The sequence below is a fragment of the Papio anubis genome, chromosome 20 (genome assembly GCF_008728515.1).
Source record: "Papio anubis isolate 15944 chromosome 20, Panubis1.0, whole genome shotgun sequence".
NCBI lineage: Eukaryota > Metazoa > Chordata > Mammalia > Primates > Cercopithecidae > Papio > Papio anubis.
In genome coordinates, this window is record NC_044995.1 from 10,536,444 (window position 1) to 10,551,921 (window position 15,478).

At 40.4% G+C, this 15,478-nt stretch overlaps 1 protein-coding gene across 2 annotated transcripts in view; it reads left to right on the forward strand.

The window, feature by feature from the left end:
* NLRP4 (NLR family pyrin domain containing 4) overlaps positions 1-10,475 on the forward strand; it is a 42,059-nt gene extending 31,584 nt beyond the window's left edge. For both annotated transcript variants that reach the window (XM_003916157.4, XM_021931465.2), the window contains 3 exons: positions 5,527-5,697; positions 7,165-7,335; positions 10,094-10,475. In XM_003916157.4, the coding sequence (XP_003916206.2) occupies positions 5,527-5,697; positions 7,165-7,335; positions 10,094-10,211 (460 nt within the window). In that variant the 3' untranslated portion in view covers positions 10,212-10,475. The remainder of the gene's footprint in view (positions 1-5,526; positions 5,698-7,164; positions 7,336-10,093) is intronic.
* Positions 10,476-15,478: the final 5,003 nt, after the last annotated feature.

The following is a 15,478-nucleotide window of genomic DNA, read 5'->3' on the forward strand; positions in this document are numbered from 1 at the left end:
ATTAATGTGTGTAACAGAGAATGCTTTAGAAGAAGACAGAGGGTAGCATGAGATCAGCAAAAAGGAGATAGTGCAAAGACTTAATTTCATGTCATCACATAGAAATATCTGGGTCATCCCTGTAGCGGTGGTGGCAGTGTTTTAGAGTTACCAGTTAGGATAATACGTTACGCTCTTTCCCTGAAAAATACAGACTTGTGAAATTTGGCAGCATGACTTTTACCTAATCCATTAGGAAATCAGAGTTTAGAATTTTGTATTCCTCACTTGAAGAGTGTGTTAAATAACATACCAAAAACACAAAATGCATTCATTCTCTCCCGATGGTGTGTTAGGCTATCTGGGCCAATCATTGACACTGAAAGACACCAAAAATGTCAGATACAATATTAAGAAAACATTTAAAAGCATCTAGAAGATAAACAGAAATATTCTTTTTTTTTTTTTGAGGCAGAGTCTCACTCTGTCACCCAGGCTGGAGTGCAGTGGTGCGATCTTGGCTCACTGCAAGCTCCGCCTCCCGGATTCCCGCCATTCTCCTGCCTCAGCCTCCCGAGTAGCTGGACTACAGGTGTCTGCCACCACACCCAGCTAATTTTTTTGTATTTTTAGTAGAGACAGGGTTTCACCGTGTTAGCCAGGATAGTCTAGATATACTGACCTCGTGATCCATCCACCTCAGCCTCCCAAAGTGCTGGGATTACAGGTGTACCCAGCTTAAACAGAAATATTCTAAAGTAGCAGGCTAAGTAGATAGCACTTAAGGCTCTCCAAAAATCCTTAAGACATATTTTTAAAAAACACAACATAACCTTAAACTAGTACTGAAGCCGACACCTGAAAGAAACAAGAGCAAATCGCCTCTGGAGGTAGGTAATAGGATGACATCCTTGACCTTGGCTTATTCCTAAAAGGAATTTTTAAGGTCAGTAAATACCACACAGTTAAAATAACCCAAACCACAAGGAAATAAAGCACATTGAGCCAAGGACAAGTCAAAATACAAACACCTACCAAACTTTATCTAATTATCTATAAAGCAATTATACTTAATATGTTTACAGAAACATAACCAGTTTGAATCTTAGGGATTAAATGAGCAAATAATACAACTAGAAATTAGAATAACCGAATATGTGGAGTTGAATAGTAGATTAGACATAATCAAAGAAAAAGTAAAATGGAATATGGGTTATGATTACCTAGAAAGCAGCATGCAAACAGAAAAATAGGTAAACTTAGAATTAGCTTATAAGACTTAGATGATTAAGACATTCTAACACACTTACTGGGAATCCCAGAAAGATAAAATATTTTAAGGCTAAAATTTTTCTGTAACTGATGAAAGATTCTAGTTCAGATTCAAGCATCCAAATAAGTGCTTAACAGGATAAATAGTGGAGAAACTGCAGAACACCTGATATAAAGATGTTGGCCTGGAAAGGTTTAACAAGGGGCTGGGAGCTGGTGGAAATGATCTACAAGAAAGGATAGACAGACTTGGGTGAAGAGTAACAGTGGAAACCAGAGGGCAGTACAGGGAGATATTCAATATGGTGGGGAGAGGGGAGGGTGGATTGTCAACCTAGAATTCTATAGCCACCAAAAACTATCGAGAATGAGGATAAAACACCTTTTCAAATAAATTCCAATTTCTTACCACCAGATCCTTCCTAAAAGTAATTCTAAAGACTGTTTCTTAGACGAAGTTAATCATTCCAGATGGAAGAGAGACAGAGCAAAGGAAGTGGTAGATGTCTGGATAAATCTAAACAAAATGTGGTTTGTGTATAAAAATAATACAGTCTTGAAGATTTAATAGAAAAAGTATATAACCGCCATAACAAAGTATAAAGGGGTAGATTAAAGTGAATACTCAAATTAGCAGAAAAGAGGAGACAGAATGATTAAAAATACCCAATCCAAAAAAGAGGAAACAAAAATTGAAGGAACAGATAAGAAAATATAAAACAAGATATATATTTGAATTCAAATATACTAGTAATTAGATATAAACAGATGAAATGTCTCAGCTAAAAAAAATTACCATATTAAAACATAACTAATGTTTATAAGTTTCTTATTAAAATGTAAGCTTGTGGTTGTACAACATTGTGAACTGTAGTAAATGCCACTGAACTGTTCACTTAAATATAGTTAATCTCATGTAAATTTTACCTCAATAAAACGATGAAAATGATAGGAAAAAAGACCTTGCAAATATTAAACCAAAGGAAGCTGATGAAACTGTATGAATCAGACAAAATAGAATTTAAGACAAAGTATCATCTGATTCATTATTTGGTTCCTGCTAATTTTTAAATTATCTTCTTACTCAATTGAACTTTAAATGTTATGAGGTGAACATAATTACTTCCCATATGCAGTCCAGGAATCCAAGGAGAGAAATCATAATGGAAATTAGAATGTATGTTGAAATGAAAAGAGAATATACTTTGCAACAAACTCAGATGGAGCTGTAGTACATGTATATATTTTGAAAGGAATCTAAAGAATAATGAACTTAAGGGTTTTTTTTTTTTCATGGTAAAATAAACCCCCTAAAGGACAGAAGGAAATAAAAATAAGGACAGAAACTAATTAAACGAAAATCCCAATGGAAAAGATGAGAAACCTGCAAGGTGGTGCTTTGCAAAACCAATTTTTGTTAATGCCGTCCTATAGAATATAATGCAAGCCACACATGTAATATTAAATTTTCAAGTAGTCATATTAAAAGTGAAAGTAAATATTTGAAACTGATTTTAATAATATAGCTTATTTAGCCATATATCAAACTTCAATATGTAATTCATATATCACTTCAATATGTAATCAGTACAAAAAATGACTAATGAGATTTTACTTTTTTTGTATTAACTCTTTAAGATTCACTGTTTTATACTATGGCACATCTAGATTCAGACAAGCTACATTCCAAGTGCACAGTGGTCACACGTGGCTGGCTATCACGTTGAACAGCGCAGGTGTATACCAAGAATGGGCAAAGAAACGTTTCTACAAATGCTACCGATATTAAAAAGATTCAATATGAGCAACTTTACACAATAAACTTGAAAATTTAGGTATTTTCAAGACTCAATAAGCTTCTAAAATAAATGTACTCAAGAGAAAAATGTATCAATCAAATCTTTTTATGTAGAAAATTTTAGGCTTAGAAGCTTTCACTGGTGATTCTTACCAGATTTTCAAAGAATAAATAATTCCACTCTTAGAAATCAACTTTTTCAGGATCAGAAGAGAAGAAACTCCCCACCTTTTTTTGTGACTAGCATAATCTTAATGCCATAAACCAATAAGAATTTTATCAGTTGTAATATAATCCTTACAATTTTTGTAAGAAAACAGAATTAAAGGCTAGCGTCGTTCATGAAATGCAAAAGCACTAAACAGAATATTAGCAAGCAGAATCCATAAATGTATTAAAAGAATAAACATAATAACTAAGTTGGGCTTATCCCCAAAATGTAAAGTTGCTTTAACATTAAAAAGATTAGTAAAAAAATCAATGTAAATCACTTTACCGGTTAAAAATAAAAATCATGATCTAAAATGCAGAAAAGTTTGAATTAAAACATATAACTCTTGAAAAATTATTTGGGAACTTCTTTGATAATCTAAATAATATGTTCAAAAAAATCTAAAACAAACCTTTGTCTAATGATAGAAAAGCTTTCTCTTCAATATCAAGAAAAAGATAAGAATGGTGGCTATAATCACTTCTAGTTAACAATGTCCTGAAAATCTTAGCAAATGCTTCAGGGTAAGAAAAACACTAAACCTGTAATCCTTGAAGAAACACCTAAGTCTATGCAGATGATTTGAATGTACATAGAAACATCCAAGAAAATCTATAGCTAAATTATCATAATTAGAGTCTAACAAGCTTGCTTGAAACAATATATCAAAAATAGTTACCGATATATCAACAAGAAGTAATAAGCTAGTAGAATTAAAGTACCATTTACAGTAACATAAAAAAGAAATTACCTAGAAATAGCTACTGTGATATATGTGAGACTTTTGCAGAGAATATGTACAAATTATGGCATAAAACAATGTTATATTCAAAGATTGAAATATTCAACATCTAAAAAGTCAGTTCTCCTTAAGTTGAATTCATTTGCTTTCATGAAATCCCAGTGAAAATGCCATATTTTTGTTTGGGGATTGAATTGAACCTGAAAAGTAAATTTTACAGTGTGTATGGAATTTGCAAGAGGCCAGTAATACCTAAGAAACACCTAAAATATAAAAAGTAGGGCCGGGTGCGGTGACTCATGCCTGTAATCCCAGCACTTTGGGAGGCTGAGGCGGGTGGATCACCTGAGGTCAGGAGTTCGAGACCAGCCTGGCCAACATGGTGAAACCCCATCTCTACTTTAAAAAAAAAAAAAAAAAAATTAGCTGGGTATGGTGGTGGGCGCCTGTAATCCCAGTTACTCAGGAGGCTGAGGCAGGAGAATCACCTGAACCCGGGAGGCAGAGGTTGCAGTGAGCCGAGATCATGCCGTTGCATTCCAGCCTGGACAACAAGAGTGAAACTCCAGCTCAAATTAAAATAAATAATGTAGGAGCCCTTGCTCTAAATGTATCAAGACTTTCTAAAGTTTTAGAAATTAAAGTATGAGATTCACACAGGGATAAGCGGATAGACCAGAGACACAGAATAGAGATCTCAGAAACAGACTGATCCACGTGTGTTCAGATGTTGCATTGTGGAATAGTTTATCACTGGTGCAGAGAGAGGAGAGACCTTCAATGAACGATGCTGAGGCAATTCCAGTTGTCCCTCCATATCTGCAGGAGGTTGGCTACAGATTTCCTCTGAGGATTCCAAAATCTGCAGATGCTCAAGGTCCTTATGTAAAATGGCATAGTGTTTGTTTTGAGATAGTCCAGTTGTCCAGGCTGGAGTCCAGTGGTGCCATCTCAGCTCACTGCAACCTCTGCCTCCCAAGTTCAAGTGATTCTCCCACCTCAGACTCCTGGGTAGCTGGGACTACAGGCACACACCACCATGCTCAGCTAATTTTCTGTATTATTATTATTAATTTTTTTTTAGTAGAGATGGGGTTTCACCATGTTGGCCAGGCTGGTCTCAATCTTCTGACCTCAGGTGATCCGCCCGCCTCGGCCTCCCAAAGTGCTGGGATTACAGGTGTGAGCCACCGTGCCTGGCCCATAGTGTTTGCATATAATGTATAGGCATCTTCCTATAATACTGTAAATCATCTCTAAGTTACCAGGATAGGTAATACAATGTAAATGCTGTGTGAAGAGTTGTTATACTCTATTGGTTTTTTCATTTGTATTATTTATTGTTGTGTTATTGTTTTAATTCTTGAATAATTTCAATCTGCCTGTAGTTGAATCTGTGGATGTGGAGGACTGACGGTACCTATCCACATGAATGACAAAGGCTGTCATGCTTTGGTGTCTCTTTTCCTGATATTAGACCGAGGTGTGATAGCCTTGAAGCATGGTACCCTTACTCTTTTGCAGTTTAGTAAAATGTTTTATCACTGTTGCCGGCTGTGAAGACCTCGCCTCCGCTCTCATCAGCAATCAAAACCTGAAGATTCTGCAAATTGGGTGCAATGAAATCGGAGACGTGGGCGTGAAGCTGTTGTGTGGGGCTCTGACGCATCCGAATTGCCGCTTAGAGGTTCTTGGGTGGGTATTGCCAAACTCCTGGTTATATTTTCATGAGTGGCAAAGATGGAGAGTGGATGGGAAGAAAGAGAAGGAGGAAAACTCCAACAGGACCACATAGCAGTTAGCCGTGGTTGCCTAATGAACCGGTGTGAAACTTGAGGGCTTAAGGCAATGAGCAGTTAGATTGCTGCTGGCTCTGCTTGTCTGGGCATCGCTGACCTCAGCCAGGTGTGCTTAGGGAGCTGGTTAACTGAGGGACTGGCTGCTTTGGGTTGACCTTGCTATATGGTATGGAGGTTGACTGGCTGGGCTGGCTGTCCCCTTGGGGATGACAGGTGTAACTGAGCCAGTCATCTAACTGGTTGGTCTGGGCTCGTTGACATGGCATCTGTATCAGTTTGCCAGGGTTTAAAAAGTACTATGGACTGGGTGGCTTAGATAACAAATTTATCATTTCACGGTTATGGAGGCTGAAAGTCTGAGATCAAGCTGTCAGCAGAGTTGGCTCCTTCTGAAGACCATGAGGGAGAATCTGCTCCAGGCCCTTCTCCTTGTCTTGTCGATGACTGTCTGTCTTCTCCCTGTGTCTTCACGTTCTCTTCCCTCTATGTGTGTGTGTACAAATTTCCTATTATGAGAACACCAGTCATATGACTAGGGCCCCCTGCACAGTGTCCTCATTTTAGCTTAATTGCCTCTATAAAGACCTTGTATCCAAATATGATTACATTTTGGGGTATTGGGGGTTAGGACTTCAACATATAAATTTTGGCAGGGACAAAATTGAGCCCATAGCATCTCAGCAGTTCAGGAGATGAAGTATAGAAAACATCCGAGATCACCAGGTGTGATGGCTTATTCCTGTCATCCCAGCGCTATCGAAGGCTGAGGCAGGCCAGTAGCTTGAGCCTAGGAGCTCAAGACGAGCCTGGGCAACATGGTGAAACCCCGTCTCCACAAATATGAGCCAGGCGTGGTGCATGTCTGTAGCCCCAGCTACTCAGGAGGCTGAGGCAGGAAAATTGCTAGAACCCAGGAGGTCAAGGCTGCAGTGAGCCATGATCATGCCACTGCACTCCAGCCGGGATGACAGAGACCCCATCTCCAAAGAAGAAAAGTATCCAAGATGGTGGCTCAGAACTCTCCTAACCTTGCTTCCATTGTGTTATATTATCCAAATCAAGGTATGAAGCTGGCTCAGATGTTATATTCTCCAAAGCAAGGTATGAAGCCAGAAATAGACTCTCTTAGTGGAATGAGCTGCAAAGTCACACTGCTGTCGGCAGGGCTACAGAGAAGAATGGACAGTCATAGCCACTTTCACCACCTACCCACAGACACATGATCTGATGTCGTAAACATTGGGCTGTGAGATATTGCACTTGAGGCAATGGGGTGTGCCTCAGCTAGACGTCTGGCTCACATCCCATCCTACCTCCACCCTGAGGCTGGGGTCACTTCTTATCATGTGTCTTTTTATTGCAGGTTGGAAGAATGTGGGTTAACGAGCACCTGTTGTAAGGATCTCGCGTCTGTTCTCACCAGCAGTAAGACCCTGCAGCAGCTCAACCTGACCTTGAACGCCTTGGACTACGCAGGGGTGGTTGTGCTCTGTGAGGCCCTGAGACACCCAGAGTGCGCCCTGCAGGTGCTCGGGTGAGCTGGGGTCTGTTGTGCTCTATGGGCTAAGAAGGGATTGGCTGGGACCTGCAGTATTATCACATTGCATTTAAAGTGCAAATGATATTCCTTGTCTCAGGGTTGTTGCAGGAGTAAGAACCAAGCAGGTGAGTATAAAACTCTGACCACAGTAAGTGGTGAATGGTGAGTGCCCAATGAATGGAAGCACTTTTGGAGTGGCCTCATTGTCTGGGGTAACACCCGAGGTTCGTTGTCCCGGGGCCATGGAGATCCAAGGATGCAGACACACGAAGAGTGAGGTTAAGAGAAGTTTAATAGGCAAAAGAAAGAAGAGCTGTCTGCTACAGAAAGGGGTCTCAGAAAAATGGATTGCAGGATCCATGGTGAAACGCAGAGAGTTTTAAACATGAGCTGGTGGGGAGGTGGTGTCTGATCGACATAGGGCATGAAAAACTGTTTACGACCAGGTGTGCTATTGGCATAGGGTGTGAATCTCTGGCAGCGCCCACCCCAGTCTTTTTATTAAGCAGGCAGGTTCTCTGCCTGAGCTGTACCATGTTGCCCATTTTTTTCTTACTGTGCCCATGCTAATAAAAAAGGGAAGATGGTCCTTTCATGGTGAACAGGCCTGGCCCCCAGGTAGCTCTGTTCACTGGCACAGCTGCTGGCATTCCCCCCCCATGCAATCTTCCAGCTCCCTTATTTATGTTTGCAGCTCAATCTTTCAGGATGTTCTTTGTTAGAAAAGAAATGATTTCTAGGGCTGCTTTTTGTTAGAAGGGAAGCTCTGCTGAGGACTCTTTGACCCTCACTATCTGCCTAAATAATTTTTTACCTCCAGTATCACTTGTTACTATTATAATACAAATTATGATACATAAATATTTATTTTAAATATTTGTAAATACAATTTATATGTATATTTGTAAGTATAACATTTATAAATATAAACAATTTTATATAAACATAATTTATATTTTTTGTTATAATTACATATAATCCCACAAACATTATTTTACTAGATAACAATGGAATCCTTAACACTTATTTTTCTCATTCGTTTTCCCCCACTGTTTTCAAACCAATATGAGATGAAGGCAATCATAGGCAGTTATTACTAGGCTGTTCATTTCTAGAAAAGGGAAATATAATGGGTTAAAACTGTTATAACTCTAACACTAAAGAACATTCACTGATTTTTTTTTTCCCCTTTTGTGAAGATAGTTTTGTTTTCTTGAAGTCTATCCTTATAAATCTCTACCTGGAAAGGCTGAGTGCTCAATATTATTTCCTTTTCTTTTTTTTTTTTTTTTTGAGACAGAGTTTTGCTTTTGTTGCCCAGGCTGGAGTGCAATGGCTCGATCTCGGCTCGCTGCAACCTCTGCCTCCTGGGTTCAAACGATTCTCCTGCCTCAGCCTCCTGAGTAGCTGGGATTACAAGCAGGGGCCACCATGCCTGGCTAATTTTTTATATTTTTAGTAGAGATCGGGTTTCTCCATGTTGGTCAGGCTGGTCTTGAACTCCCGACCCCAGGTGATCTGCCCGCCTTGGCCTCCTAAAATGCTGGGATTACAGGCATGAGCCACCACACCTGGCTCTTTCTCATTTTAATGTTTGCTAAAGATTCAGAATGTAGACTACCAAAGTAGACACGTGATTAAGGGGAAGGACTCAAATTGTCTGCGTTCTGAGTCATGGAGGTCTATGTTTGTCTTGCCACGTTTGACCCTGTAACCCAGGGCAAGGCATTTGTCCTCTTTGATTATCAGCCTCCTATCTACAAAATAGGGGTGATTATTTGGCATGGTAATTATGAAAGTATGCATCAGATAATGTGATAAATAGGACAGAACTCAATTAAGTGAGTTTTCATCTTCCTCCAGCCCCAGACCATAGATCCTCTCACAAAGATGTGTATTAAGATACATAGTTGCACTAAAGAACATAGCTTACCCCACTAGTGTGGGACAGTTGGAGGCAAACAGCTGCCAAATGGAGACAAGAGGTATTATCCATGGTGATACTTAATCCTTCTGTGTGATTCATAGCAATGATACAATGTATGGGGGCTCCAGAAACAGTTGACTTGAATTTGTATCCAGACTACCACTATCTGGTTTTGTGACCTTTTAACATTGTTTATCCTCATTGTCTTCATCCCAAGTTAGGACAATTATGCTACCTCATAAGGCAGTTATGAAAATTTAATGAGATATGCATGTAAAAGTCTTAGCAGAGGGCCAGGACCCAGGTACTCAGATAATGGAAACTATTAATTTATCTTTGAAAAAAATAGCTTTAGGCTTTCTCTCTAACGCTCACTGACTTCTTGTTGCAAATCCAAATGTTGATGTGGAGTTCATGCTCTCTCTAACCAATTCTGGACACTTAACTTCTGTCCAGTGACATGTTGGAGCCAGCTCCTACAAGCTGGTGAGAACCACTTGTGTGTGTACCTGTCTTTGTAACTCTGTTTAGTGACGACAAGTGGGCAGCTTGAAATTGGCCATGATTGGTGTGGAGAATTTACACCACAGAAATTGGCAAAACTATAAATTGGGACTTTTAAAATTTATTTGTTTGTTTTCTGGCGATCCAGGGGTAACATTTATCAGCATACCGCTGCATTTGATGTGTATGTCTTTCCTCTTGGAGGTAACACCAGGGTTTCCTAGGCTTGTGCTGGGATGAATTTAGGGAGAAAGATGAGCTGCAGAAAAGGGGAAAAAAATGTGTGGATTAAAAATAGAACCTTTAAAAATATTTTACCAGGCTGACAAAAACTGATTTTGATGAGGAAACCCAGGCACTTCTGATGGCTGAGGAAGAGAGAAATCCTAATCTGACCATCACAGACGACTGTGACACAGTTACAAGGGTAGAAATCTGATTGCGAGGAACCTGGGCTCTGACTCGAACACCTGCAAAGGACGGGGACTGGGGCCCTATGTGACGCTGCACCCAGGAGGTACAGATCATTGACACTCTGAGTCGTGAGATCTCTGGCACCCCATTTATAGATTTTATATGATATATGTGGTTTTTATTTGCTCTGTGGCCTTGGACGAGCCACTGAAAGGCCTTCATGGTCTCTCGGTCTCACAAGGACATCTTAACCCCTTAATAAAGTGTTACATTTCCAAACATTGGAAAATCTTTTTTTGCCTTATTTGTGTACATTTAAGGGGTTTCAGTACGTGTTTTGTTACACGTATATATTGTGTGGTAAAATCTAGGCTTTTGGTATACCTATCACACAGATGGTATACATTGTACCCATTAGGTCATTTCTCACCCTGCACCTCCCTCTCACCCTCCTGAGCCTCCGATGTCTACTATTCCACACTTTTTTTTTTGAGATGGAGTTTCACTCTTGTTGCCCAGGCTGGAGTGCAATGGCATGATCATGGCTTACTGCAACCTCCGCCTCCTGGGTTCTAGCAATTCTCCTGCCTCAGCCTCCTGCGTAGTTGGGATTACAGACATGGGCCACCACGCCTGGCTCATTTTGAATTTTTTTTAAGTAGAGACAGGGTCTCTCCATGTTGGTCAGGCTGGTCTTGAACTCCCAACCTCAGGTGACCCACCTGCCTCAGCCTTTCACAGTGGTGGGATTACAGGCATGAGCCACTGCACCCGGCCACTCTATGTATTATGTAGCTCTAACATACAAGTAAGAACATGCATTATTTGACTTAGTTTCTGAGTTATCTCACTTAAGATCATGGCTTCCAGTTCCATCCATGTTGCTGCTAAAGACATTTTATTCTTTTTATGGCTGAATAGGATTCCATTGTATATAAATCATGTTCTCTTGATCCACTCATCTGCTGGTGGACACTTATGTTGATCCCAGGACTTAGCTATTGTGAAGAGTGCTTCAGTAAATACATGGATGCAGGTATCTTTTTAGTATGATTTCTCTTGCTTTGGGTAGAACTCGGTAGTGAGGTTGCCGGACAAAATGGTAGTTCTATGTTTAATTCTTTGGGAAATCTCTATACTGCCTGGAAAATCTTGAAACAGTGTTTGCTACTGGTGAATGCCTGACATAGGAGTGCAGGTTGAAGAAACTGTGGCCCCCTCCCCATGTTGACTTGGAAAGATGCTGGCCACACTGAAAGCACTAGAAAGGCTGGTCTGACTTGGGCACCCTTCCTTCTGGCGGTCCTACTAGAATTCCAGCTTGGGCTCTTGATCTGTTCTTGCCTGAGGAAAGCACCTTTTTTATTGGTACATAATAGTGGTATATATTTTGGGGTTCATGTGAATGTTTGGGTAATTTCCATAGCATTGCTAATATTACCTCTCCTCGTGGTCTTTGCCTCTCATTATTCCCCAAACTCCCCTCTGGCTCTCCTTTCCTCACTGGGCCTCTTGAGTTCTGAGGCTACCCTGTCTCACCTCCCATTGAATAAAAGATCTCTTGGGAGTGGGAGCTGAAAGGAAATTTTAGGAATGGGGATATTTCACTTCTGAACTTTTTTTAAAAATATATTTGCTGAGGTTTTTTTTTTTTTAAATTAAGTTCTAGGGTACATGTGCACAATGTGCAGATTTGTTACATATGTATACATGCGCCATGTTGGTGTGCTGCACTCATTAACTCATTTATATGAGGTATATCTCCTAATGCTAAACCTCCCCCCTCCCGCTACCCCACGACAGGCCCCGGTGAGTGATGTTCCCCTTCCTGTGTCCAAGTGATCTCACTGTTCAATTCCCACCTATGAGTGAGAACATGCTGTATTTGGTTTTCTGTTCTTGCGATCATTTGCTAAGAATGATGGTTTCCAGCTGCATCCATGTCCCTACAAAGGACAGAAACTCTTTTTTTTTTTTGAGACCGAGTCTTGCTCTGCCACCCAGGCCTGGAGTGCAGTGGTGCAATCTTGGCTCACTGCAACCTCTGCCTCTCAGGTTCAAGCAATTCTCGTGTCTCAGCCTCCTGAGTAGCTGGGATTACAAGCGTGTCCCACCGTGCCCGGCTAATTTTTATATTTTTAGTAGAGACGGGATTTCACCATGTTGGTCAGGCTGGTCTCGATCTCTTGACCTCGTGATCCACCCGCCTTGGCCTCCCAAAGTGCTGGGATTACAGGAGTGAGCTACTGCACCCGGCCTCATTTCTGAACTTCTATGCCACTGATTTAGAAGTGAAGATTGAGAATATCAGCAACCTTGAATGTCCATCAGTGGACGAATGGATAAATAAAATGCGGCATAAAATGAAATACTGAGTCTTCAAAAAAGCAAGGACATTCTGATATGACACAACATAGATGAACCTTGAGGACATTATGCTAAATGAAACAAGCCAGTCACAAAAGAACAAATACCATATATTCTATGAGGTACTTACAGTAGTCAAATTCATAGAGGCAAAAAGTAAAATGGTGGTTACCAGAGGCCAGGGGAAGGAGGAGAAAATAGTTATTTAATGAGTACAGAGTTTGTTTTGCAAGATGGAAAAGTTCTGGAGATGGATGGTGGTGATGGTTGTACAATGTGAGTGTGCTCAGTGTCACAGGGATGTACACTTTAAATGGGTTACAATGGCAAACTTTGTTCTGCATGTTTTACCACAATAAAAAAAGGGGGGAGGCCAGGTGCAGTGGCTCATGCCTGTATTCCCAGCACTTTGGGAGACCGAGGCAGGTGGATCACCTGAGGTCGGGAGTTCAAGACCAGCCTGACCAATGTGGAAAAACCCTGTCTCTATTAAAAATACAAAAAATTAGCCGGGCGTGGTGGTGCATGCTTGTAATCCCAGCTACTTGGGAGGCCGAGGCAGGAGAATCGCTTGAACCCAGGAGATGGAGGTTGCAGTGGGCAGAGATTTTGTCATTGCACTCCAGCCTGGGCAACAAGAGCTAAACTCCATCTCAATAAAAAAAAGTGTGGAAAGAAAAAGGGAAAGAAACAGGAAAATTTGGAAAGTCATTTAGTCTGTCATCTGTAAACTAGTGATGATTAAGGACTTCCCATCTGGGTGAGATAGATGTGATAAAATATAAAAGCAGCTTGAAGAACCAAATAACCTATTCTCCCAGCTACCTTAATTAGGTTCATGAGATGTCCATTTCCACCCCCAGAAGGAACATTAACATTTTTCTCCTAACAGTTTTCCCTCCACTAAAAGTAGGTCAGAAAAGAGGGAGAAGGAAGCGCTGACAGAACAAGCAGTGAGCTGCCAGGCACAGTGGCTCACGCCTGTAATCCCAGCACTTCAGGAGGCTGAGTCAGGAGGATCACTTGAGCCCAGGAGTTAGAGACCAGCTTAGGCAACATAGCAAGACCCTACCTCTACTATATATATAAAATATTTATATATAATATATAATTATATCTAGTACAGGTATATATTATTAATATATATTAATATATAATATATATTTATATAATATACAATATACTATATATTGTATAATATAAATAATACACTATATATAATACATTATATAATAATATATAAATAATATATATCATATATATATAGTAGAGGTAAGGTCTCGCTATGTTGCCCAAGCTGGTTATATATATAATATTATATATACACACATATATTTTTAATTATCCAGGCATAGTGACTCATGCCTGTGGTCCCAGCTACTCAGGAGGCCAGGGAAGGAGGATCACTTGAGCCTGGGAGGTTGAGGCTGTAGTGAGCCACGATCACACCACTACACTCTAGTCTGTGTGACACAGCAAAACACTGTCTGGAAAACGTTTTTTAAATAACAAAAAAGAGGTACCGAGCTATAATAAGTCTAAGTTACAAGTAAAGAATCTTAATGACAGAATTGAAGGAGATAATTCACCTAAGAGCTGTTAATACATTGACAGGTGCTTACCACACACTGAATATTTTATATGTGTTAATTCTTGCAAAATCTCTGAGGTTGATGTTATAAGACCCTTCTTGTCAGGGGAAAAATTGGCTTAAAGGGTACAAGTAACTGCTACCAAGCTAAAAAGCTACCACTCTGGCTGCCCTCACCCTGGGAATCCTTTTCCACCTAAGTTTCCTCCATTCCTAGAATTGCATCTCTGTCTCTTCTTCAGAGGATCTCCTGGGCTGTTTCAGCATCTACCACCTCTATCTCTTATCACCTGCGCTATGCACCAAGCTTGACTCACCTCAGTCACACACTAGTCCTGGGCACATCTAGCTAAGCTTTTAACATTGTATGGTAGGCTGGGTGCGGCGGCTCACGCCTGTAATCCCAGCACTTTGGGAGGCCGAGTCGGGTGGATCACAAGGTCAGGAGTTCGAGACCAGCCTGGCCAACATGGTGAAACCCCATCTCTACTAAAAATACAAAAATTAGCCAGGACACGGTGGCACACACCCATAGTCCCAATTACTCAGGAGGGTGAGGCAGGAGAATGGCTTGAACCCGGGAGGTGGAGGTTGCAGCGAGCCAAGATTGCACCATTGCACTCCAGCCTGGGCAACAGAGTGAGACTGTCTGCAAAAAAAAAAAAAAAAAAAAAAAGGCAAGGTGATGGGTAAGTGAGGAAGTGAGTGTCGAAAAAGACAGCAAGCATGGTGGGTAAAAGGAGTGGGAGGAAAGGTGAGTGAAGCTGGAGACAAATAATCCTTCTACCTTCCTCATAAACAGGCTTGAAGTTAGACAATTGGTCACAAACTAACTGGTCTGTCTTGGTTCATGGGCTTCATAATTTGGAGGCAGCCAAGAAAAAAAAAGTTCAGCAGTCAAGGCACACTGGAATCCCTTCTATCTCATCTCTTCTCTTTTCCTGAACCACCAATTACCCATTCCAGACAGGCAAGACCTATTATGGACCCCCTGAGTCCTACAAAGTAACATTGGCTTGACTGTACAGTGGCTTTGAAATCATCTGACTACTGTAAAAAAATGTTGCTTTAAGATACTTTGATGTAACTGAATTCAAAGACAAACTTAGAAACTGTAGAATAACAACAAAAAAAATCCCTAAATACAAAATTTAGTAATTGAGATTAAATATGATTGACTTATTGAGTATTGATTACTAAAAATTTAGTAATTGAGAATTTGTGGATCAAGCATTAAACAGAGGATATCCCTGTGTTTTGTTTTTTGAGATGAAGTCTCACTCTCGCCAGGCTGGAGTGCAGTGGCACGGTCTCAGCTCACTGCAACCTCTACC